This window comes from Cynocephalus volans, chromosome 2, assembly GCF_027409185.1.
Source record: "Cynocephalus volans isolate mCynVol1 chromosome 2, mCynVol1.pri, whole genome shotgun sequence".
NCBI classification, from domain to species: Eukaryota; Metazoa; Chordata; class Mammalia; order Dermoptera; family Cynocephalidae; genus Cynocephalus; species Cynocephalus volans.
In genome coordinates this window covers 33,538,909-33,565,693 of record NC_084461.1, presented here as the reverse complement: position 1 = coordinate 33,565,693, position 26,785 = coordinate 33,538,909, and the positions used below count along the sequence as shown (strand labels likewise).

General features: G+C 31.8%; 1 protein-coding gene across 3 annotated transcripts in view; it reads right to left on the bottom strand.

Annotated features, from left to right (window-relative positions):
* The window catches only part of NIPBL (NIPBL cohesin loading factor), a 200,928-nt gene that overhangs the window by 88,989 nt on the left and 85,154 nt on the right, over positions 1-26,785 (bottom strand). For all 3 annotated transcript variants that reach the window (XM_063087985.1, XM_063087986.1, XM_063087987.1), the window contains exons 2-8: positions 18,450-18,592; positions 15,980-16,145; positions 14,128-14,255; positions 11,088-11,187; positions 10,280-10,431; positions 4,134-4,294; positions 3,075-3,171 (exon numbers count right to left, since the gene is read on the bottom strand). In XM_063087985.1, coding sequence (XP_062944055.1) covers positions 3,075-3,171; positions 4,134-4,294; positions 10,280-10,431; positions 11,088-11,187; positions 14,128-14,255; positions 15,980-16,145; positions 18,450-18,513 — 868 coding nt within the window. In that variant the 5' untranslated portion in view covers positions 18,514-18,592. The remainder of the gene's footprint in view (positions 1-3,074; positions 3,172-4,133; positions 4,295-10,279; positions 10,432-11,087; positions 11,188-14,127; positions 14,256-15,979; positions 16,146-18,449; positions 18,593-26,785) is intronic.

Here is a 26,785-nt window from a genome sequence, read left to right as displayed (position 1 = left end):
ATCTGAATAATGTATACATTTCTTATCATTAGACTATTTACAAAATATTTTAAAACCTGTAGGAAATTTTAATAATCAGTCAAGATAAAAGTGCTTTACAGAAAGAACTTAAACCTGGATCTGCCTTAAATTAAGCTTTCTGTGTGTGTGTGTGTATATATATATATATAAAATACACACACACATATATGTATATATAACTTTTCTACGATATATAAATCTGAACTCTGTTAGCAATGTTACTATATTTAAAATGTTAAATATAAAAAATATAACTTTTAAGAGAATTATCTATTGAATAAAGTGTGATAAAGATGCCATGGGAGCAATTTACTATAAATGTTAGTTTGAAGTTATATCAAACTAACAAGAGATTTTTTTCTTTATACTAAACTTACATGAGACATTAAAAAGAAATAAAACTAATATATATATATTTTTTTGTCTTTTTCATGACCGGCACTCAGCCAGTGAGTGCACTGGCCATTCCTATATAGGATTCGAACCCGCGGCGGGAGCGTCGCTGCGCTCCCAGCGCCGCACCACGGGCTCGGCCCAAAAACTAATATTTTTGAATCATTTATTTTGGGTGAGAGCTGTGCAAAATGCTTTATTTTCAAATCATTTAATTTTTACAATATTCTTGAGTATTATCATTACCATTTTGCAAAAAAGGAACAAACTTCAAATTCTAACAATTCACCTAAAAATCAAATTAGACTGACAATGCACTCACTCTTCAAAACTAGTTTGAAAACAAACTCATAAACAGAAGTTCAGGCTTCTGATGAATAACGTACTCATGAGGTTATGTGATCTAAAGTTTTCTGTTTCTATCTGAAGCTGGACAGCTAGGTAGCTCTATCTGTTTATCTATCTGATCCCAAGAGTTAGAAGAAAAATTGGCTGGTTATGTAGATTAACCATCTATTCCCTTGTTATCCCTCTCTGGCAGTCTAAATAACTTCTCATCCTGACAATATTTGTAGGGTATGTACCCAACTTTGACGCCTAACTTACAAACAGAGTTGCTTTCGAAGTTGTTCTCTTTTTCAGAAGTTGGGTTTTTATCCCTGAAAATTCATACAATTATAGAACTGGAATGGCTCATAAAACCTCAACTTCTAACACATAAAGAATGTCTCTGATCAAATAGTTGGAACACAATCTGTGGAAAAAAATACCTTTACCATATGAGGTAAACTAGTTCATGTTTTAGATGGCTCTCATTAGAAATTTTCATGGATTAAGAAAATGTTATCAGCTATGTTGCAATTAATTATAAGCTAATTTTTAAAAGTGGAGTACAGTATTCACTACCAACATACTCTGATAATTAAAATTACCAGACTGTGATTTTAAGCATTTTTAAAAATAGCCCAAAACTAGACTTAAATTCACAATTTTGTGAATCTGTTCTAGAGAGAAGACCATGCAAAGTTCTTTGGGAATTCAGAAATAAACAAAATAAAATTCATGTATATAAGATAGTGTCCATGAAGGATACGTTTCAAGACCCCTAGGGGATCTGAAACTGCAGATAGTACTAAATCCTATATACAGTTGTCCTTCAATATCCCTGGGGGATTGGTTCCAGGACCTCCCGTGGATACCAAAATCCATGGATGCTCAAATCCCTGACATAAGATGGTGTGTAGTATTTTCATATAACCCATGGACATCCTTCTGTATAGTTTAAATCATCTTTAGATTACTTGTAATACCTAATACAATGTAAATAGCTGTTATACTATATTGTTTAGGAAATTTTTAAAAAATCTGTACATGTTCAGAACAGTTCAGTACAGATGCACTTTTCCCCCTGAGCATTTTTGATCTTCAGGTTGGTCAAATCCACGGCTGCAGAACCCAAAGATTCAAAGGGCAGATTGCATACTATATTTTTTCTTATACATACACACCTACGATAAAGTTTAATTTATAAATTAGGCACAGTAAGAGATTAACAGCAATAATTAATAATAAAATAGAACAATTATAACAATATACTGTAATAAAAGTTATGTGAATGTGGTCTCTCTTCCAAATACCTTATTTTATGTAATATTTTCCTACTGCATTTGATTGCAGGTAACTGAAACTGCAGAAAGCAAAACCTTGGATAAGGGGAGGACTACTATATAGAGTAAGTTCTTAAAAAAACCAAAAACCCAAAAACTGATGAATTGAAGAGATTAGGGGAGTGTCCATGGAAAATCACCCGTTTCATTTAGACTTTGAAGAACAGATAGAATTTTAATAAGCAGAGATAAAAGCAGACGTGAGAGATTTAGGAGGATAACTTAGAACAGCCTAGCCTGATAAGTGACTAAAGAGTTGAGAGAAAATTTTATGATGATTTCAAAATTTTAAATCAAGATGATTCAGGACTGGAATAACATAAAGGGGAATAGCAGAAAGGAGAGTGAGAACAATTTTGAATATAAATTTGAAATACCAGCTATAGATATTAAGGAAGTTTTGTCTAGAAATGAAGACTTACAACCTTGGAGACAAGACTGAAGCCAGAGATTGATTTAGGAGTCCTGTTCAGGAAGTAATCAATGGTATTATAAAAACTGAGTAAAATAGCTAATAAAAAAGTAAAATGGGAGATAAAAAGTCTAATGATAAAAACCTTGAGTAGGGAAGTGAGAGTAGGGAGAAGAGCTAACGAAGATAAATAAAAAAAAGAAATATCAATGAAAGAAGCAGAAGGAAAATAGGTGAGCTTGATATAAAGTAGGTTTTTCTGTGGGTGTAGAGAAGACTGATCAAAAATTTCAAATGTTTAAGAGAGGTTAAAAAGGTCATGGTTTGAAAAGACCATTGGATTTATTAATGAGAACAATACTGTATATATATGAGAATACTATCAATAGTTTACTAGGATTTAAAGAAAGTGGGAATTAAATAGGGACAGATTTAAATCTCCTGATCTAAACTTGCTTAAGTACCAGTAAATTTTTTTCTACAATGAAAAATAATACAGAATAACTTTTTGGTATCTGTTTTAAGGAGTTTAAGTTCTTGAAACATTAAATATGCAGAAGGGAATTTTAGTTACAATATACCTTTAGGAGTTCCATCACTTCCAGCAGGGGAGCATACTGGCTGTGGAGATCTCAAGGGAAAAGATGCAGCATTCCTCATTGTTGAAGAATCTCCATCCTAAAAATAAAGTAAAACGTTTATATCTTGAATGATAGGAGAGGTTTTACAGAAATCTTAAAGAAAACCGATAAAAGACATAAATTACTGGACAAGTAAAGTGTTGGAATTCAAAAGCGCAATTCTGCACTTTCCTGTCTTCTTCTTGGTATATTTTAGAAGAATTGAAACTATCCAAAAGCATCAACAGCCTAAGCATGGCAATGAGTAAGAAAATTGGTATTACTAGTACGCTCCATTTTTGTTTGCTATTTTCTTCAAAAGGAGCTGTGAACACCCTACTAAGCTGGAAATGTCTTGAGGGCAGAGTGCACTGTTATCTCTGTTATGCCTTGACACATGGGGCTTACATAAAAATACAATACAACCAAATCAATAACAAGACAAATTTCCAGTATGTGAAATATTTTAATAACATCAAGGCAACATTAAATTTCCAGAAAAAAAACAACTTTATTTTATACAAGTTTTAGAGGGGAAAAGAGCCAAGTACTAATAAATAAAGGTTCATTATTTAAGAAAATATTCTGGTATCAGCAGTTTTAGCTTAAATCTTAAATTATGTTTCATTAAAAACCTAAACTTCTAGAGCAGGGGTCAGCAAATTTTTTCCAGTAAATAGACAGATGATAAATATTTTAGGTTTTGTGGGCCACATACAGTCTCTGTTACACATTGTTCTGTTTTGTTATTGTTGCTGGTTTTTTTAAAAAACAACTCTTTAAAAACGTAAAAACCATTCTTACTTTGTTAGTCAGGCTAGTAGCCATAGTTTTCCAACCCTGTTCCAGACTATGCTCTGTGGGTGTTGAAACCATACTGTTCATAGCTAGATTCTTAGTACCTAGTACAATCCTTGATATACAGTAGGTAACCTTTAAGTTGTGGAATGGAAATACTAGGTTATATGACAAATATCAGAACTATTTTATTACCTTAATAATAACTAATATATTACATACGTCACTACTTAGCCTGTGCACCATGTGTAGGTAGTCCTCACTTGAGCCATGTCTAGGATTATCAGCATGATGATTAGCTGAATTGCCAGACAACGGACCAGAAACTTTATTATCATGTATGTTTCTCAAACCACCTGCAACAATGGGACTTGATACTGATGCTGAAATTAAAAAAAAAAAAAAAAAGTTTTATGAAATAAACTGTTAAAATTCTTAGAGAATAACTGTTCACACGAAATATTTTAAACACACAGAAATTTCAAAGAATAATATAACAAACACTCATGTACTGATTACTCAGTTTGATCAAATCTTAACACCGCCAGATATCATTCAGATCTATTTTTGAAAAGAAGTAAAACATTACAGGTATGGTGGAAGCTCTCCATTTATCTGTGTATTCCTCTGTTCCCTTCCCTTTACTTCCTAGAAGTAATCACTATTTTGACTTTATAGATTTCACTCTACCTGTGCATATATTTATACCTTTACTATAAATGAACATATTCCTAAGTAATACATAGCATTGTTTTGTACATGATAACTTTATTTATGGTATATTATGTATATATCCTTCTATGACTTGCTTTTTCATTCAATATTATATTGAGATTTATCAATTTTTATATATGTAGTTTTAAATTAATTTAAATAATTACATGTACTCTGCTGCATATATATACACTATTTATCCATTCTTATGCTTGACATTTATGTTGCTTAAAATTTTTGCTGTCATAAATAATGCTGCAACATATATTGTCATATATGACTCTTTTTACAAATGTGTAAGAGCTCTAGGCATCAATACCTAGGAGTGAAACTGTTGGATATATATGCCCATTTTTAAACCTTACTAAATATTACCAAATAGCTTTCTAAATTTTTCATGTACATTTGTATTCATTAGTAGTGTATGAGTTCACACTGCTCTATATCCTTGCCAACAATTTTTGTCACTCTGAGGGTGGAAAATGTCTCTGATAGTCACTTTAATTTCCTTGATTACTACTGAAGCCAAACATATTTTCCAGAGTCCTGGCCATTCAGATTCCCTCCTTGATACAAAGTCATAAAAAGACAGTCTCCTATACTTTCTTGTAAAAGTGTTGGTTTTGTTTTTTCACAATTAGGTCTTTAATCCACGTAAAATTCATTTTTAAGTGTTGTGTAAGATAGGGATCCAATTTAACTCTTTTTCATATGAATAACTAATTGTTTCAGAACCATTAAAGAAATCTTTCCCCCATTCAGATATAATGCCATATGTATCGAGTTTCCATTTGTTTCTGGGTATATTCCTAGGCTTCTCATCATGTTCCACTTCACCATCTGTTACTTTTCCATGCCTGTACCAATATTACAATAAATCTTAATTCCTGTTAGACTGAGCTTCTTACCTCACTCCTTTTCAAAATTATCTTGCCTATTCTGGACTTTTATTTTTCCATATGAATTTGTAGAAGCAACTGAAGTTTCACAAAAACCCTGCTTAGGATTTTTATCAATGCTGTATTGAATTTATAAAGTAGGGGAAAATAATAATCTTTACCCTACTGAGTTTTTCCATCCATAAAGATGGCATAACTTCATTTTCTTAGGCTTTCTTTTATCTCTTCCAAAAGTTTTATAATTTTCCCCACAAAGGTCTTGTATATCTTCCATTAAATTTACTCCTAGGTATCTTGTGATTTTCCTTGAAATTGTTAATGATTTTTAAAAAGATTATACTTATGACTGCTTATTTCTGGTTTATAAAAACGTAGTTAATTTCATTATAATCATGTTGTATCCAGTAATTATATGAAATGTTTTTATTAATTCTAATATCTTGTCTGTAGCTTTTATTGGATTTTCCATGAAGATAATAATCTCACCTGAAAACATCATTTTGTTTCTCTCTTACCAATAACTACATGTATTTTGAATGCTTCTTATCTTCCTGTATTGGCTAGAACACCCACTGCATACTGAATAAAAGTGGCAATTATAGGCATTCATATCCTATCCTTGATTTCAAGGAAAATATTTCTAATTTTTCACCACTAAAAGCATAGCCTTCATCAGGATAAGGCTGTACCAATCTATTCTTATTCTGTGAAAAGTTTTAGCACCTAATAAGACCTCCAGAGCTCCTTAATCTGAATTATATTGTCTACTATTAATCAATCCATGTATTCCTGATATACACCCAATTTTGTTACATAGGTTAATAACAATGCTTATTTAGTTTTCTTTTATTTATAAATTTTGCTACCATGTTCATACATGATTGATTAGCCTATAATTTTCCTTTCTCATACTCTCCTCACCTCACCTGATTCTAGTGTGCAGATTATTATCCAGTTTTATAAAATGAGTTGGGAGAGTGTTGACATTTTTTTTTTCCTGTAATGGTTTAAGATAATATCTATTTGTTGAACGTTTGATAGAACTTGTTAAAACTGTCTGAACATGTTTTTTTCCATTCCCCCCCTTTTAAGGGAGGTAGATTTTGAACTACTGAGTGAGGTATACGAATTTCAAATTATGACAGATACCATCAAACTGCTCTCTAAAAAAGTTGTACCAATTTATATTCTTATGAAGACTGTAAAATGTTTACCAATCTGACAGAAAATTTCATTTCATTTTAATTTTGATTGCATCTCTTCAACTGTAGGCCAAGTTACTATAACTTCATATATCTTTTAAACTCTTCTGTTTTCAATTGGCTGTGTTTTTCTTTTCCAGTAAATAGCCTGTTTACTTCTTTACTCTGTTTTTGTCTTGTTCTTATCAATCTGTATGATATCTTGGTATATTAAAAAATAAATGCTTTGTGTTTATATTAAATGTTGCAAATGCTTTTTCCCATATTTATTTGTTTACATGTTTATGTAATTTATCTTCTGTCCTCTTATTCAAAAATTTACCATTAATTTGTTGTTTTCATTTCTGGAATCCAAGTTTTCAGTCTGCTTAGAAATAAAGCTTTCTCAACTATAAGATTACAAAAAGATTTTCCCATATTTTCTTGTAATTTTACAATAAAACACACACACACACACACACACACACACACACACACACACATATAAATCTTTTATCTCTCTAGAACATTTTGCTGTAGGAGACCCAGGAGTCCAACCAAAATGTCAAAATGCCTACACAATCACCAACATAATTTATTAAACAATCCATTCTTACATAGTGATTTTAAAATGTTATCTTAAGAATGAAAGAATTTTTAAGAATCACCATTTTCCAATGTCCAGTGTAAAAACTGATGAAATGACAATCACTGGATGCTAAATCCTTTAAGTAAAAGATTAATGGAAAATAATGGATAATCTCAACGTGTCACTCCCCAGGTTACTTACTAATTGCAAAGGAAAAACTACATACTTTTACAATGAAGAGATCAGATGGTCACCACCTAAACTTCACTAATAATGGGACCACCTGGTACTACGTGCCTTTTGATATGATGTAATATAAAGTGCACAACATTACTTATGTAGTACTCTTGCCAAAAGTATATAACTGAGGCTTGCTGGCAAGCCCACGTGGGTACAGCACAGTGTTATAACACCAAGGTAAAAAGTTCAGATCCCTGTACTGGTCAGTGCCCCACCCCCCCCACACAAAATCTTTACAGCTAACTTCCAAATGACAGAAAATATAGGGGATATATGAATAAATTAAGTAATATAATGAGAAAACTGAAGTCTAGAATATAGGACATTCTACAAAAAAGGGGGCACAGACTCTTCAAAAAAAAACTTGTGTTGGGGGGAAAAGGTATAATAAGACTGTTTTAGATTAAAAAAGATATATGAGATGTAAAAATCAAATTGTAACATGTGAGAAACTAGATTAGATTATGATTTGAAAAGAAAAATTATATTAAAGACATATTTAGGACAACTGGTGATAAATGGTGAAAATTGAATGTAAAAATGATAAAAACTGAATGTATATCAGATGATATCAAAGAACTGTTCTTAATTTTTTTTTAGAGGTAAATCATTTCATTTCGTGTTTATACAGGAGAATCTCCTCCTTCTTAGTAGATGTGTTTAAGAGCAAAGTGTCATGTTGCCTGTTGGTAAAGGAATTCATTGTGCTAATCTTTCAACTTTTCTGCATTGTTAAAATTTTTATAATGCAGGTTGAGCACCCCTAACCTAAAATGATCCAAAATCCAAAACTTTTTGAGCAGCTAATATGACGCTGAAAGGAAATGCTGATGGGAACATTTTGGATTTTGGATGCTTAACTGGTACGAATTCTGCAAATCCAACTCTGAAATCCAACTTCTGATCCTGAGTATTTTGGATAAGGGATAATCAATCTGCATTATAAAAATGTAAAGTTGAAACAGATGTTTTAAACATTATCTTTCTCATATTCTAAATTGCCTTATTTCTGGATTCTTTTTGTCTCATTGACCTATTCATTTGTTTTTGCCAGACCAAATTTTTTTATTTAGAATAACTTTAATATCTGGGTGGGCTAATCCCTGAGTAATATTTTTATAGTTCTTCAAGTATCTTAAGCATTTCTAAGAAATGACTTATTACTGAACAGGTCCTCAAACTATATTTCTCTTTTGATTTTGTGATTTCAATTTATTCTTTTGAAAAAACTGAGTTTATTTTGCTAAAAAACATCATCACAGTCTATAGAGTACAGTAATCTCCCCTTATCTGTGGTCTTACTGTCTGCAGTATCAGCTACCCATGGTCTGCAAATATTAAATGGAAAATTCCAGAAACGAACAATTCATAAGTTTTAAATTGTGTGTCCTTCTGAGTAGTGTGATGAAATCTTTCACTGTCCCATTCCACCCAGCCTGGGACATGAATCATCCCTTTGTCCAGCATATCCATGCTGTATATGCTACCCGCCCATTATTCACTCAGCAGCCGTCTCAATCATCAGATGAAAAAACATAACATAACATATATAGGGTTTGATACTGTACAAGGTTTCAGGCATGCACTGGGGTCTTGGAACTTATGCCCTGCAGATAAAGGGGAACTACTGTAAAAATTTATGTTCCCTCCTATGCATACTCATGTGTATATGGACATTGACTTAAGAAATAAATGTGCCCTTCTGACATTCTTCCTGATTAATTACATTTAAAATGTTCCTCATAGTGTGCCAGAGTACACTAACATTTTACAAATATTAAGAATCTACATATATATATATACACAAAAAAAAGTATGTTCAGCATCACACTAAATTCAATAATTTTAGAAATGACTATTCCAAATGTGTCATTTGCCTCGCACTGTCTCCTTGAGTTAGTGTGTAAAATGGTCTCAACCTAAATTCATCATCTAGTTTTGAAAAGCCAGAAGTTGGCTGATTTGATAGATGACTAAATTAAAAGTTTATAAGTTAAAAAGTTTATAAATGATGGAAATTTCAACTCCATATATAAAAACAAGAAAACACATATAGGAACTAATGACTGACAGCAAATGTTTAAAATTTGCTATTAATTATGAAGAAGAAAAACATAGATGTTTATTATATTATCTTTTGTACTTTTTCACTTTTTAAAAACATTTCTCAAAGTACAAATAAATTTATACTAATAATAAATTAATTATTTAGTAGTCATGAAATACATCTCAAGGCCTTATAACCTTAAAAAGATATCATAATATCAACACCAAGATACTGGGGACAAGAACTGATTGAGAACTAGTAATCTAATCCCAGAAATTTCTGCATCTAAGATTATTAATTATCCTTTACTACAGCCACATTACAGTAAATTTTTATAGTATATATTTTACCAATTAAAATGTAATTGTTCTTTGGTTTAGTGCTACTGGAAAAACAAAGCCCAATTAAAAAAACAGTTCTTATTTTCATAACTAAATACACTCATTTATATAATAACATAATCCAAAAAGCCAAATTATCACTGCTCCTTTCACCTCCTAAATGAATTCGTAAATGATAAATGTAACATTTTAAAAATGATTTAAGCCATATCATTAAAAAAAATTTATTGACAAATAAGTATACAGAATAGTATTCACATTTTAGTTTGTATTTTAAAAATTCTAAAAAAAAAAATAATTTGTTTGGAATTATAAGAAATTAGGCATTCCCAGTAAGACAACGAACAACTTTCTTACCTTGCTGCATCTGTGGATGTGTTGTGTAACTTGAAGGATGGGAATATGGCATGTATCCTGCAGGGCTTTGTGGGGCATATGGACTAGGCACTGGGCTATTTTGTTGTGGCAAAAATCTGTTCCCAGAGCTTGTCTGTGGTGGCACAAACCGGCTAAAACCCGAAACCCAAATAAAGAATATCAGGCAATGAAATAAACATGTTATTCCTTGAAATTCCACTGCCATAAAATTCTCTGAACTCTAATTTATATATCATAAAATCTATGCAAAAAAAATTTTGCAAAATAGTTAAATAACATACAAAAATCATTCATAATTCATAATGTAAGAATTTGAAAAACTGAGGTAATTTACTTTATTTATAAGGGTACTTCAAAAAGTTGATGAAAAAATAGAATTAAAAGACAATATCAATCTTTCTAAGAACTATTTAAAGTACACTCATACATAAAAGCACCAATTTGTTTAAGGTATATAAAGCCATGCTCCCTAAGATAAATTCTACTCTATAAATTTTCATATTTATTTCAAATACACCTGTTATTTTAATACATACTTTTGTCTGTATAAAATTAAGTTACTAAGATGTTAGCTACTTCAATTATTATGTCAGAGTATTGCCACATACAACATTTAAAGCAAATGTTCATGTGGATTACTATTTAAGAGTAAATATTTAAACTATTTAACTACACATAATTCACCATTATCTAAATGTGTACACTGTATATTCACAAGCATGTTCTCCACAGAAGACAATACTTAATAAATGATATATATATGTACATATATGTGTGTATATATTACCTGGAGGGGCTATGTGAGATAGTGGTTTGTTGATAATTGGAAGATGCAGGACTACTGTGCATGGAATTCTGAGAAAGTTTATACTGAGACATCATCATTCCTACGCAACACACAAAAACATAAAAGGTTATTTTCTCCTAACAATAAAGTATCCATTAAATGACTTAAATCAGTCATTCTCTGAGAAACATTCAAAAGTTCTTTATTTACTTTTTTTCACCAATGTTCTAATTTTGAAGAGCAAAATATAAGCATCATAAAACCATAAATCAAGTACAACCAATTTTTTCCAAAACAGCATTTTCCATAATATCATTTTCAAATTATCATTTCCATTTAATCCAGGACCAGAAATAGAGACTACTACTATTTTTAAATTTCACTTGCTAACTAATGTTTTACCATTTAGCCTCAGAAATGAAAAAATTTTTTAGAAGTCACCTTATCTAACCTTTTATCAAATACTATACACTTCCTTCTATAACAGGACTTGGGCAGTTTTTTTTAAATTACATGGAATACTTACTTTATCATATATATCTCCTGTGCTTGGGAACTTAATTTCACAAAGCTATTTGTTTTATTGTGGTTCAGACCTAGATTTTAAAAAACACTTTATTTATAGGCCCAAAGTTTGAGCTCCTGTAATTTCCATCTGAAAGTCTTTTGAAGCAAAACAGGATTTAACATGTATTTCTTCTACAATAACCCTTTGCCACATAGTAGGGATTAAATGATTATTTAATTAATGAATTAAAATGTGAGGACAGCTTTCAGATTCTTACATTTCTTTTCAAGCTAGACTTGTGTAACATTAATTGTTACACAAGTGGTATTTTGTTATACAGGACATACAAAAAATTCAGTTACTTACATTTGAAAATCAGAGATAAAAACTTATGACTAACCCTGAATTTTCTTATGATTTCCATAGACAAAAATCTCTCTTGGGGCGCTGCAAGCATCAAATTAGATTCCCAAATTTCATTTCCTGCTGTTGATATGAAAAGTACCTTTCCCCAGAAATATTCAATCGGAAGTTACATGTTCATTTGCCAGTAATATTACAGAAGGCACTGTAGCTCTAAAGTCACTAGTTGATTGAAATTAGGGCTCAAAATCACCTCAAAGTCTACTACTGATAGTGTATTTTCTTACTTAGGTAGTCGAAATTTCAACTTTTGAGCTTTCTTTTACAAACCAAATTCAGTACAAAATCATTTTGTTCCATATCTTCATAATTTAAGTACTATAATTATTGTTGCTAGAATTTATTTTTTCAAGGAGGGCAACACTCCATGAGATAGGAGTTAAACCTCCCCCTTCCCCCACCAAATTAACAGTCATCACTGAGACAAGCTGAAATTACTAGTTTGAAAGCAACGGTTTTCTAAAAGGAGTAAATGATATTCTAATAGTCCTTTCTGATTAGCTCAAAGTTCCAAAGAACTATGATTAAAGTGATATACATATTATTAAATTTTCTCCTTATGTGTGACTTATACTTAGCAACCAAAAAAATCTTTTAAATTTTAAAGTCATATTATCACCAGGAAAATGCTTTTAAAAAAATGACAACAAGAAATTAATCGATTAATTTTTAAATGCTTATGTTTTTACAAAGTAGAATAAGCAGAAATCAAACATCATTTTGGACTAAAAAATAAGTATATGTAGTATAAGACACAAAATAGGTGCCTAAAAGGTGAATACTCTAAAGTTTTTATTAGAGTGATTTACTACCCAAATTAAATATTCAAAAATATAAGTTACAAAAATGTAGTATTAATGGCTTTGGAAGACTTCCTTTGTCCAATATTATATTTACCCACATTACCCTAGAGTTTATATTCCTACTATATTAATTAGTTGATATATTTCAATCAACGATCTCTCCATATTTTCTTTCAATTCCAATATTCTTCCAGAAAGCATTCATAACTCTAGTTTCCTTTCACTGTTCTTATCTGTCTCCTGCTACTGCTGTAATCTAGCTTATTAGTTCTGGTGAAGACATAGCCCTGCCCTGCATATCTGCCTTCAACTCTTTGAAAGTAAGTTGGGCAGAGGCATTCCCATGGTAGCATTTTGGTGAATGAACAGTAACCACAAAATCCCCATACCGACCAGAGACTAAAAAAATAAATAAATAAAATAGTTACTATGCAATTGCTTTAAAAGCAATTCACACATAAATATACAAAATCAGCAATGCAATACTATTAAACAACAACAAACAAACAAACCATCAAAAACTAGGAAATAGAATAGAGAACGTCATGGATTACTGCCAATAAAGTAAACCAGAATGAATCTGGCAATGTTCTTGAATATAGTTAATCAATCACCTAAGTTAGACCTTCTGAGTTTTCTAAGCTATTACCTCCCTGATTACTTTAATATTGAGAGCCAAGCAAGCACTTGGGCTTGCCAAATTCAGTAAGCTTCAGAACTGAAGCTCTTAATCCAAAGGTACTCTGTGACTACACAAAAATTATATCTGTGTTGGATGTAATATTTTTATAATTTCTATAATACTTATAAATCAATTTTTCTTTAATAATAATACTTATAAGCCAATTTTTCTGTTGCTAAGGCAACAGAAGCATCAAATTAATTATTAGATAACCATGAATATAATCACAATTGGTACTAAAACTAATAAATAATTATTTTTACATGTGCTGCCTGTTCAAAACATTTCCAAATATTTTACTTAATTAATGAAATATTTTTTTGGAATCAATTCTACGATTTTCTAATATAAATAATTTCTAAAATTCTTTGAGTAAACAAACATTCAGAAATACAAAATACACGTAAAGCTTTAATTCTCAAGGAGTTTAGTTAAATATTAAACTGCAAGATATTAATTTAGTTTCCTTCTTGTTCTTGGCTTGATTCAAGGTATAAAAATGAAATTCATCAATAACAGGCTAGCTTGCTAAAGTAGACACTTAAATTTAATTACATGTAGGACAAGTTCTGATAGGGGATCCATAAAAAATATACTATAAAATTCAATTATAAAGAATCTCACCACTTTGTACATATCTATTCTGCATGCTTTTCTCCCTGAAAACATTAGGACTCCTTGCCAAGACGGCCTGCAACAAGACTGGTATGTCGCCTTCTGGATCATCACTGCCAAGGTTATCTTTCAATTCTCTGGCATCGAAAAAATAAATAAAAAAATTTAAAATAGTAATTGATTTATTGAAGAGGCTACTGGTATAAAAACAAATTACGTGAGTATGTCCAACAGCATGGATTTTTCGAAGATGCTATCCCTGGACGAAATAGAATTATCAAAAATTACAAAGAGTAGTTCTTCTTAAAACAATTTTTCACCCCATTTAAAAAGTATTTTACACAGGGGAAAAAAACCCCAAAACATTATTTTATGGAATTATAAATTTATTTAAGATTGTTCACATTAGCTTTAAAATAGAAAATAGAGTCTAATCTGAACTACTCAAAATAATGGAAGAGTACAGAAGTGATAATTATGCAAAGAAGTTGATATCTGGGCTTGGAATATATGAGTATGATTTTCTGAGAATGTGCTCCAAATGAAATATTGTTGCCACATTGATTAAGAGAAGCCCAGAGGTTATACAATTTTCTCATCTTATATTGTTTCCTCAAATAGAGGCAACAAGGAGAAAAAACACTCCAAACAAGTAAGTCAGTAGCAATTATCAATAAATTTCAAAGTAAGCAGAAAATTTAACTCATAACTATAAAAAGCACTAAGAAAATTAAATATAGGGAGTGTTTTTAATTTTACATTCCACATCACCGTTCTACTCATTGGATTTAACAACAAAAACCTATAAACGTAGTGTTTAATGATAAGACAGTAAATTTCTGACTTCAATCTTAAAGGAGCTCTGCATAAAATAAATTCTAATTGTATATGTGCTATTTCTCTCACCTCTTTAAATATTTGGTGTAACTTTTGATAGTGAACTAAAATGACAGGTGCCTTTGTTTTCGGATTAATTTCTAATCACCTACACAGTAAAATTATCATGCTGCTCAGCCAACAGTAACAACAGGTTTTTCATTAACAAAAATACAGGAAACACATAATTATTTAATCAATAGGGCTTATTGGAAAGATAAATAACAAATCTTTAAATCCCCTAAATAACAAATCTTTAAATTAAAAAAAATTAAAAAATGGAAGGATACATGAGCACAACTGTGTAGTAGAATATGAAAGGATATCGGTAAGAGATTTTAGTTTTTACACATTTTTGTGTTAAGACATCATACTTTTATAGTAAAAAATAAATTTAAAAACATATATTCATGTGCAAAAAACTTGTAAATATGCTGCATAATGTAAGTCAATTTTATTTTAAAAAGTCTGTTGTGTGAAAATACACACCTATATTCAGATGGTAAAGTAAAATTCTAGGAAAAATCAGTCTCAAATTCTGTGTTAGCCTTTCATGGAATTAGCCCTTGAGTTCTCATACTTCTCATGAAAAGCATATAAGCCTATTCCAAAAAAAGCTAGCAGCATAGTCCATAGTATCTGGGACTTTTAATTACTCTAGCAATACCAGATAAAAGAGAATTTCATGAGCAACTTTAGATCTCTGCACAGTTGAGGGATCCCAAGATCATTTCAAAAGAGTTGAAAAGATGTCCATAGAACCACATGGGTTAGAACTATTGTTTCAAAATAACTATGGCCTATTTAAATCTCATTAGTATCTCATCACAGTAAAGCTATATTCTCACTTGGATACTGATATATTTTAAAAACATATCATGTATCTAAAATTTTTTCAAATGAAAAGTAAAGCCAGGAATACTGATTCTTTTCAGTAAGACCAAAACTTTTCATTTATTTTAGATGTAAAATTGACTGTACTTACATGTGATCTGTTGATACCTGGTTGAGGCTATGGACAAGCTGTGAAACCAAACTGTCATCCCTACACGCCAAAAGGCAGTTCACCTCTTCTGCTATTCGTGCATTAAAGAGAAGGCTCTTTGTAGTTGTTGCAGGTAAAGGAGACGGAAGAGGCAGCTGGTTCAGGACTATTTGGAGGAAAATCGGATTATTAGAAATTGAGTGACTGTAAGAAGTCTCCTCGGTGCTTATATATATCTTGGGATTAAAAATTTATATAAGGGTCCTCAGCACCTTTAGATTTTGGTATCCTTGGGGGATCCTGGAACCAATTCTCTGTGGATACTGAAGGATGACTATCAATCTGACAAATTATTAAAAGGCATTCTTCCTCTCCCTCCAAAACTACAATCAACCCTGCAAATACTCCAAAACATCATTTGGATCAAAATAGATTATACTACTCTCTAAGAATAAAATTCAGCTCCTTAATAGTCATGTTTGTGTTTCATTTCTTAAATTTTTATTAACAGATGAGTAGCCAAATGGGTAAGGTTAAAAACTAAGTAACTTCCAAGGTAGCAGTCCATTAAATTTCATTTATTCTAGCTTAAAAGATTTATCTCATTTATATAAACCAAATAACAATACCTAACTTTTCACCAGACAGGTGAGTAATATATATTTTTTTAACGGCTTAAGTACGTACAAAGGACTGGCTGGATAGCTCAGCTGGTTAGAGTGCAGTGTTATAATGCCAAGTTCAAGGGTTCAGATCCCCATACCGGCCAGTCGTCCAGAGGGGGGAAAAGTATACACAAAAATAAACAGCTTGGCTTGGGCCGACCCCGTGGCGCACTCGGGAGTGACGCTCCCGCCGTGGGTTCGGATCCTATATAGGAATGGCTGGTGCGCTCACTGGCTGAGTACCGGTCACGAAAAAGACCAAAAAAAAAAAAGCTTACTTTAGCAGAAGAACATTCACAGAATACGATTCTAGAAGAATATCATCTAGGGAATTCTGGTCTAAGTTACAAATTCCTAAATAGTTCTCTCGTGTATATTCTATTTTAACAGTGAATAAAAGAACATAAATGTTTTACAGTAGTTTAAATTCAGCCATTTAACATCTCTTCACCTAATGGAAATTTGCTCATTTGTCTAAACTAAGGATAGTGAACTAAAATGACAGGTGCCTTTGTTTTCGGATTAATTTCTAATCACCTACACAGTAAAATTATCATGCTGCTCAGCCAACCAGTAACAACAGGTTTTTCATTAACAAAAATACAGGAAACACATAATTATTTAATCAATAGGGCTTATTGGAAAGATAGACTTTAAAAATATGAGGTACAGCTGAGATGACAGGGAGAAAAACAGAAATTTCTGGCAGTATATCTGATTTTGCACCCCTATGTGTTAACAGTTTATGGCTTGCCTACAAAAAAAGTAATAAAAACTAAAGCAAGTTTCAAAAAGTTTCTTACCTGAGCTAATGCTAATCCAACTAGCTACTTTCTTTTTAATTTAGACCTCATAAACTAGTCATGCTAGTTTCCTAGCTCAAAGCTGTAGGCTGTTATCTATTTTACCCCACTAAAACCAAATGGAAATTTAAAAAACCAAAACCCAACCCCCCAAAATAGTATTTGGGAGATACTGAAGACAGATAAAAACATTTCTTGAAGTTACCTTCTCACAGTTCCTTTCTTATGAAGCCCCAAATCTTGCACAATACCATACAAAGTATACCATCTCCTCACTTTGTACGCTTCCCTCTCATCTTTTTTTCCCTTTATTTATTCAGTTAAGATGACATAGGGACTAACATTGTGGGCAGCTTTTTGCATTAAAACTCAAGGACTTAAGTATTATAGTTAGAACTGCCTACCAAAAGAATAAGTCCTTAAAAAACTGTTATGTTAAATAAATCTCAAAAGATTAACAATGTTCTTTAAACCTCTTAAGTGTTCAGATTAAAACAGACCACTGATGTTTATGACAAATGCCAACCAAAACAAATACTGGTAAGAAATTGGATAAGTTGAACTGTCAAATTTTCTTCTTTGAAGGGCAGTTTTAGTGACCATTTCTATAAATGCTTTTGTAAAAGTCTTTATTAGTTCCTATATGCAAACCAATGCTTCTTCAGTTTTGATTCTTCTTAATGTTTTGTGTCATCTTCTTTGGTCTTTACTTTTGCATTTATACCTTTATCATGTTAAGACCTTTTATCAAACACATACTATCATTTCTTAATGGGTCCCTAAGAGGAAACAGAAATTAAGGCCTTAACTATAATTAGCTGATAACACAAATTTTATTACTTTCACATGTACACCAATAAATCAAAGGAAATAATGATGTTTGTCATTCAACAGCTAAAATCTTATTTATGACATTACAGATAATTTTTGTAATAATCTCTCGAAAAATCTCTGTTAAAACACAGCAGAACTTAAATTAGGGCTTAAATTAACCAAACTTACGGTCTGTGAGACTAGCAATCCCCGCAAGAGTAGTGATGGGGACATGGGGCATATCCCCATTCATCCTGAAGTTCTGGAATGGTGTTGCCTATGAAAGTACTTAGTTCAGGTGCCAGCTGTCATTACTTCCCATTTCCCAAACACTGCAATACACAAAAAAGACATTGTTTTTTGTAGAAATACCTCAAACATATTACTGTTAGGGAAATGCATAATTACTATAAAAATTTTTCTGTGTTTGTCCAACCTACGTAGCAATAACAGTCATCATTCATATACCACTTATCACATGTTAAGCAGGGCAAAGTGCTTTACACACTAACTCATTTAGTCCTCACAACAACTCAGGAAGGTGAGTTCTATTATTTTCTGCATTTGACTGATGAGGAAATTAACATACAGGGAGTTTAAAGTAACCAATGGAGCAAGCATTAGAACCCAAGCAATCTGGCTCCAAAGTTTGTTTCTTAACCACTAGGCTGGATTGCTGACCAGGAGTACTCAACCAATCTTGACAAGCACTATAATTCATTTCCACATTATAAACACATGAAAAATTTAACTTCACAATCTAGCTTCAACCTGCCTTTCTAGCTATGTCTCTTATCACTCTCCTACATAAACTTTCCTCTTCAATTAAGCTGATCTAATCAGATTCTCTGGAATCCATCTTGTGCATTCCCATCCTCATGTACTTCCTGAAAACATTCTCCCTACCTAGAGGACCCATCCCTACTTTAGTCCAATTCATATAATTCTTCAAGATCCAGGGCAAGGTCCCACTACTACATGAAACTTCAAATTCACCCAAAGCCATCTACCATAATCTACTCTGAACTTATGACATTTATTGCCCAACATCCTTTTGACAAATGATTATATACTCCTCTGTGACATCTTTTGAAACTTGTTTTGTTTCATTCTTGCACGATTACTTAATGTTTATGTACCTGTCTTTCCAACTATCACTGTATGCTTCTGATAATAATCAACCACATAATCAGTATGCAACCACACAAAAAGGACACAGAAAAGCGTGTGTTAACATTTTTTAAATGTTCCCATACAAATGACTTAACTGGCTTAAAATATTCCATATTTATCATGATGTAATACTCTCTCTCTATATATATATGAATAACTCTGTAAAATTGCCGAACACCTTGTCTGTTATTCTGTTTGATGTCCCCCAATTTTTCTCATCTTAGTTTCAACATATGGCTTCTGGAACATTTTTTTTTTCCTTTTTTTTGGCAGCTGGCCGGTATGGAGATGACCTTGGTGTTACCAGCAGCTCATGGAACACTTATCTTTCCTTTAACAGTACTCACATAAGTCTTTTTTTTGTAAGTAGATAATACAGCATTTTAAAGTGTATACATTAATCAAAGATATGCTTTTATTAAATTACTTTATAAACTAAGCAATAGAAGTCTACTCTATATCAACTAAGATAGAGTGCTAAAATAGAAAACTGAATTGTAGTTTCCAGTTTAAAAAGTATAAATGTTTCTCTTTTTGAGGTTACATTTGCTAGTCAGTTAGCTTTAAGAAAACCTCTAGGTTTTTGAGTTGTAAACTTCAAAACAGTCAAATGATATAATACTAATAACTCCCCTTACTCATATGTCTTAATGCAATTTTGCAAATAAGTATTTTTTTCTAAAAAGTAGCACAAAGGTAGTTAAAATTAAGAATTTTCTTTTTCTCCAAACATTTTACATATATGTAAAGTTTATTTTATATATATGTATATATTTTATTGAAATATAATTGAGTGTACATATCTGTGGGGTACAGCATTGAATATCAATACCTGTGTACAATATGTGTTGCTCACATCAGGATAATTAGTATATTCAACATTACATGATATAATCATTTTTTGTGGCACTTTACCAGTTTCTGGCCAGCCCCCCCCACACTTTGTCCTCTCCCTTTTCTACCTCTGATAGACTCAGTTTTGTTCTCCCTTTTTGAAAGTTCAACTAATGCATATATGTAAAGTTTAACAGAGTTATAAAGTAAGCATCCACAGAACCACCATCCAGAAGGCTAGCATTCCAGTTCCTTTTAGAGGCAATGCTTATCCTGTCTTTTTGGTAATCACTTCCTCTTTTTTCTTTACAGTTTAATGACTTTTATATGTATAATAGTCAGCTAAGGGAAAAAAACATTACTTTTCCTTTGATGAATGACTGACATAAAATTTGCTAGTAGAAGCCCATTTAAAGGAAATGGCACAGGAAAAAGTATGGGAAAGATACAATTACTCCTGGCTACCCTATGTGTCCTTTTGCTACACTGTGGACTTTACTCTTTGAAATTATTAATTTGATTCTTTAATAATCACTAAAGGCACTTAATGCAACACTACATATTTAGCAGTCTCATCAAGCAGTTAAAAAATTGGGTGCAATTTAAAACCTTTTAATAGAGGTCAGCAAAACACTGAATTTTTTGTAAGTTTATGCTAATAAGAAAGTTCCAACTTCTGCTTGGTAATTAATGGAAATTATTATTGAATGCAAATTATTTATAGAACATCACAAGAATACCTTGTTATTTATATACAACTTATCATTGTACATGTAAATTGCCATATTCAAGCCAGTTAAATAACAAGAGATTGTGTTTAATTATTTAACTCAGAGAACAGGAAACTATAAAGAATAATATGCTAGAGGTTTCTACTGTGGGCTACCTAACTCTATTCTATTTCACTATTTCTCAGGTGAGTAACATGTAAAGCGGATCCAACCCTAGGCTAGGGCTTTTAGCCTAAAAATGACTTATGTATTTAGTTACCATATATAAACTAGAAGATTAATAAATGTAACCAAAAGATTGTGCATGTGAATACTCTGATGCCAACTCAAAACTGGGAGTAAAAGGGAAAGGGGAGGTAAGCAACAACACTTACTTGATTTAAAGTGCTTTAACCGTACATTGAGTAGATGATTACTAACAAATATATTTATACCTCATTGCTGAACTGTATGCTAATTTCACTGGAATCCAAGATTTTTAAGAACAGCAGAGGAATTTGGTAGAAATGAACTTAAAATTTTAGCCAAAGTCACAGATATGAATGAATATGAGTAAGCTGTGGAAATGCTGCTACTCTATTTTGGAAAGTGACCAGAGTCCATCAAGAAACAGCATTCCTAGAATTTAAAAAATGAATACACACACCCCTAACTAACTGGATATGGCATTTCTGGCTCTGGATTGGATAATGTTTGGTCTGCCTGGCTCTGTGAAAGTACGTTGTTTTTCATGAAACTGAAGCTGAAAGTCATTATCTCTGGGGAATAATATGTACAGAATGAAATAGTAACCAAATGGTAACGATTTTAATGAATGCTTTAGGTAACTTAAGGCAGTGGTTTACAATCTGTGAATGGTGACCGATTAGTAAGTTGGGATGGAAGAAACAGAAACTTAAGGGTACATTGCTTTGTGAGTCTAAGGTAAAATATCTTTTGAATTGTGAGTCATCAGGCAAAGCAGTTTGAAAGCTGCTGATTTGAAGAAATGGAAGAATGAGCAAAGTAGCCCACCTCATAAGTGTTGATGAGAATGAAATAAAATAACACATGTAAATCACTTGACATACTACCTGGCACATAGTAAGTGATCCAGAAAGTTAACAGAGCTACTGCTAAATGGAAAACAGATTTGGGGGAACATAGGTTAATTAGGGAAAAGGGGTCTTTTCAATATAAACAATCCCTATTTATGAAAGATCCATACAGATTTTTATTTGACATTAAAGTATACATTTCAACACAGTATTACAAATCATAGTTATAGTCTTAAGCCTGCCCACCTACAATTACTTAAATGATAAGGTAGCAGAAATAAATACTGGCAATAAAAAGTAGAAAAAAGTCTAACTGTCATAATACTAAGAACTAAATCAAACAAAACATATTGAGTAAGAAATCATTTATAAACACCAAGGTCAAAGGTTGGGATCCCTGTACTGGCCAGCCACCAAAAAAAGAAAATCATTTATGAACTAATTTCTAAAATGGCTTGAGGTTTAATTATAAAAATCCTTAACCAGGGTAAGATATGACAACAAATTTTCAATTTAGCCCATTATAAATGAATCTGAAGGGAACTACTAAGAACCTACAAAGATTTTTAAATACCTTAGTTTATTGTTCATTTAATTTCACTTCAAAATTTATGATTTCCTCATGCAAACAAAAGAAACGCAAACAAAACTGTACTGGTAGAAGTTATAATATTCTAATTTGATGGACTGGGAAAAAAAAGGAACTCTCATAATCTGATGGTTGATAAACTTTTCTGGAGGCCACTTTGCACTCTACAGCCAAAGCCTAAAAACTGTGTATAATCTTGTGCAAAAATCTCACTTTTAGAAATAAATCCTAAGGAAATCATATACGTGCTCAAAAATGTATGTACACAGATATTGCTGCAACATTTTGCTTCATTTTAGTAGTGAAAAACTGTAGAAATGATAATTAATGTTTTTTGAGTACCTACTATGCAATAAAAATGGTTATAAACAATTTAATGTACTTTCATTTAATCCTTATATGACAGTAAGGTGCTAATATTCCAGTTTGATGAGGAATCTGACAAATAAGTAATTTGTCTAAGGCCATACAGCAGGAATCAAACTCAGGCTGTCTGGTACATGGACATTTTACATAATAACTAAAATGTATAACAGTATTATTAGTTAAATATTATTGGTATAACAAATAATGTTACTACCATGCACCAATTAAAAATCATGTTGTATTATAACACCAAGGTCAAAGGTTTGGATCCCCTTATAGCCAGCTGCCAAAAAAAAAAATCAAATCATTTTGTACAACCAATATAGTCACAATATACAGGCAAGGAAGAAAGAGATCAGGCCGCCTGGGTTTGAATTCAGGCTCTTCCACTTACTATGTAACCTTGGGCAGATTACTTTCTCTCTCTGACCCTCAGTTTCCTCATCTATGAAAGAGGAGGCAGGTAAGTATTATTTCTAACTTTATTGTGAGGATAAAATGAGTCAATACATATAAAGTACTTAGGACTGTGCTGGACATGTAGTGACTATTAACAAACATGAGCTGCTATTTATTATACACTTTTCTGCATCTTGCTTTATCATGTATGTTATCTCAGAAATCTTTCACATATATAGATCTGCCTCAATCTTTTTCTACTATATTACAGGTTTATTGAAACGATAAGTTTAAATAAATATTATTCAGTAAACTATACCATGTGACTATAGAGTAAGGTGACCATGGCTTTATGGAATCAGACTCTTTATACTGTAACCACATTTAATACGTGGTTCACACTTATTTAGCACCTCAAGCACTCTTACTTTCTTCATGATGTGAACTATAAAGTGGTAAGCAAAATTCACTTTGAAGAAAATCAGTTTTGGATAAAAGATTACAGTGAGTAAGTAAACACCATGGTACTTTTTATGTTAAGTTCTTAACGTTTCTTCTCAAAATCGGCACAATGATATTTTAATAAATAAATCTTACCAAGCACAAACCTCTTGTTTCCTCCATTTTCTAATACACCAATGATGAGCTAAATATAATGTAAGATATCGAATTTGATATATAGCAACTATTCACTCTCTTTTAGTAATTTAATAACTGAAATTCCTTTAAACTCCAGTTTGTGTTGTTCTCCAGAAAAAAATCTGCTTCATCTTTTAACATAAAGCATTTTCCTTTTACTAGTTAATATGCTTAATAGTTAAAAGTTTTAAAATGCTATACTACATTAGATTAATAGTTTGTCCAACCCCATGTAAGTACTCCTTGAGTTATATGTGGTACCCAATACAATACACTATTAGTATTTAGCTCCGATGCATCAAATAATATTTATTTTAAGTCACTGTGTAAGACACTATGCTAGACAAGCTAACTACAGTGGTTAACAATATGGAAACATCCTGCCTTTCAAAATGTGAATTTGGCCATGAGAATGTTATAAAGGGGGTACATATTACAGAGGAAGAAAAGGGAAAGAATCATTGAATTAAAACCTAAACCAATTTTACCATGACTACTCCATATTTTAATCTCTCCACAAATCTGCATCAAATTTATTTAAGACAAAACATAATGGCAAATATTCTTCAAATTCATGAAAAGATACCAAAGATATCTCACTAAGTGAATATAAGAATGTGCACAGTATAAGCCCATTTTTGTTTAAAATACATTTTTATACAAATGATAGTCTAGGCATGAAAAAAAGTCTTTGAAAATATATTACTAAATCTCTAATTAGGGGTGGGATGTATTCTGAGATTTGGGGGAATTCCCATTTTTGCGGCATTTATATCCATACTGCTTAGACTTTTTTTACTCTTAGGCTATTACTTTCTGACTCAGAAAAACCGTTATAAAAATTATAAATGAAAATGAGAAAACATTAATGAAGTCTTTTAATAGTTGCAGCTACATGTACATAGATTTCTCTGGAATATTTAAATAATTAACTAGGAAACCTATGTGAAGCATCTATTATATGAAAGCACTGTGCTACATACTAAAGACTAATAGAATATGCAGGGTGTATTCATAAACATTTTGGCCAGAGCAGAAGCCCAGAAAGGTGAATTGGAGCCTGGGAGGGAGCTCATTATATAACGTTGATATTTTTTTCCATATCCTTAATATAACTAAACTTAAGTTTTCAGTTAAGACTAATGTAATGGCAATAAAGAAGATGGGGTGGTAGAGAATAAAGTCAAAAAGTTCTGTTAGGAGAATATTACAGTATGGGTTGAACATCCCTAATCCAAAAATCCAGATGCTCCAAAATCCAAAACTTTTTGAGCCACCAACATGATGCTCGGAGAAAATGCTCATTGGAGCATTTCAGATTTTTTGGATTAGGGACACTCAACTAATAGGTATCCTGCAAATATTACAAAATCAAAAAAAAAAAAAAAATCTGAGTGTGGTGGTGTTTACCAAGGCCACGGGTTCGGATCCCTATATAGGGATGGCTGGTTAGCTCACCTGGGAGAGCATGGTGCTGACAACACCAAGTCAAGGATTAAGATCCCCTTACCGATCACCTTTAAAAAAAAAAAATTCTGAAATTTGAAACACTTCTGGTCCCAAGCATTTTGGATAAGGGATACTCGACCTGTATTGACATATAACGATGGTCTTATTTTGAACTTGTTCAGAGTAAAATGCCTATGTCCAATGTAACATCCAGTTGGCAATGACTAAACTAGGAAGTTGGAAATTCAGTATATGACAAAAGTGGTCACAACTACAGCTTTAGTAATGGAAGTGATCCATGGAGGGATGATAACAGTTAAATTATAACAATAGATGAGATAGGGCAGAGATAAGTAACACTGAAGGGGAAATTTTTTTTTTTAGCACTTCTCATATACCCTTCCTTAATCATACCAATGTCAGAGAGTTCTGAAGATGATCTCTATTTCAGACCAGATGCAAAAGCTAGGTCTCAGAGCCTAAATACTTTGTCTGTTGCTAAACAGATAGCATATAGCAGAGTTGGGATATGAACTAAGGTGTTTCTAAACAAATTTTATATTTTTACATATATCTGAAAGACATAAAGCAGAGAAATCTCTACACTGCTATGACAAAAAGATAAACCAATAAAAGCTACAGAAAACAATAAAAGTTCTTTGAAGCTAAGTATTTGTTTAAGGTCTCAGAGCTAGTAAAATTGACTTAGTCAAAACTAGAATACAATACTTGGATTTCTAGTTCAGTATTCTTTGTAATATGTCATTATCTTGAGTAATTGTATTTTGAATAAAACAAAATTTCACATATGTGGAATATTTAGTTAATTAACACCTTTCTTCCTGGGTAATGTTAATTTGAGGGGGGGCTTAAAATTAGCATATTTTTATTGTCCCAGTTTACATTATATTTAGTATTATAAATTGCCTTAAATGTTTTTGGGAAATAGGTGAGATATAAGTCCTAAATATTTACATAGGTTAAGTAAATAAAGAAATCTATGCTGTACTATTTACTATTTTAAATAGGTCACGGTGACTCCCTAGAGAGTGGTACCTCTCCAGTACAATCCTTTCACTTTAGTCAAGCTACCTTCAGAGATTTCTTTTCCCTGCCTGTTTGATTGGCACATTTTTGACATTATGTTTAAGATGCCTCTGAAAGGATCTTCCTCAAATCCTACCTCAAAAATAAACAGTTCCCAATCAGGTGCACTGTGAAAATTCTCACTTCCTTTAAAACATTTCTGCTTTTCTACAGTTCCAAATTACCTCCATTATGGGACATCTGCTTCACTTTTGAAACCCT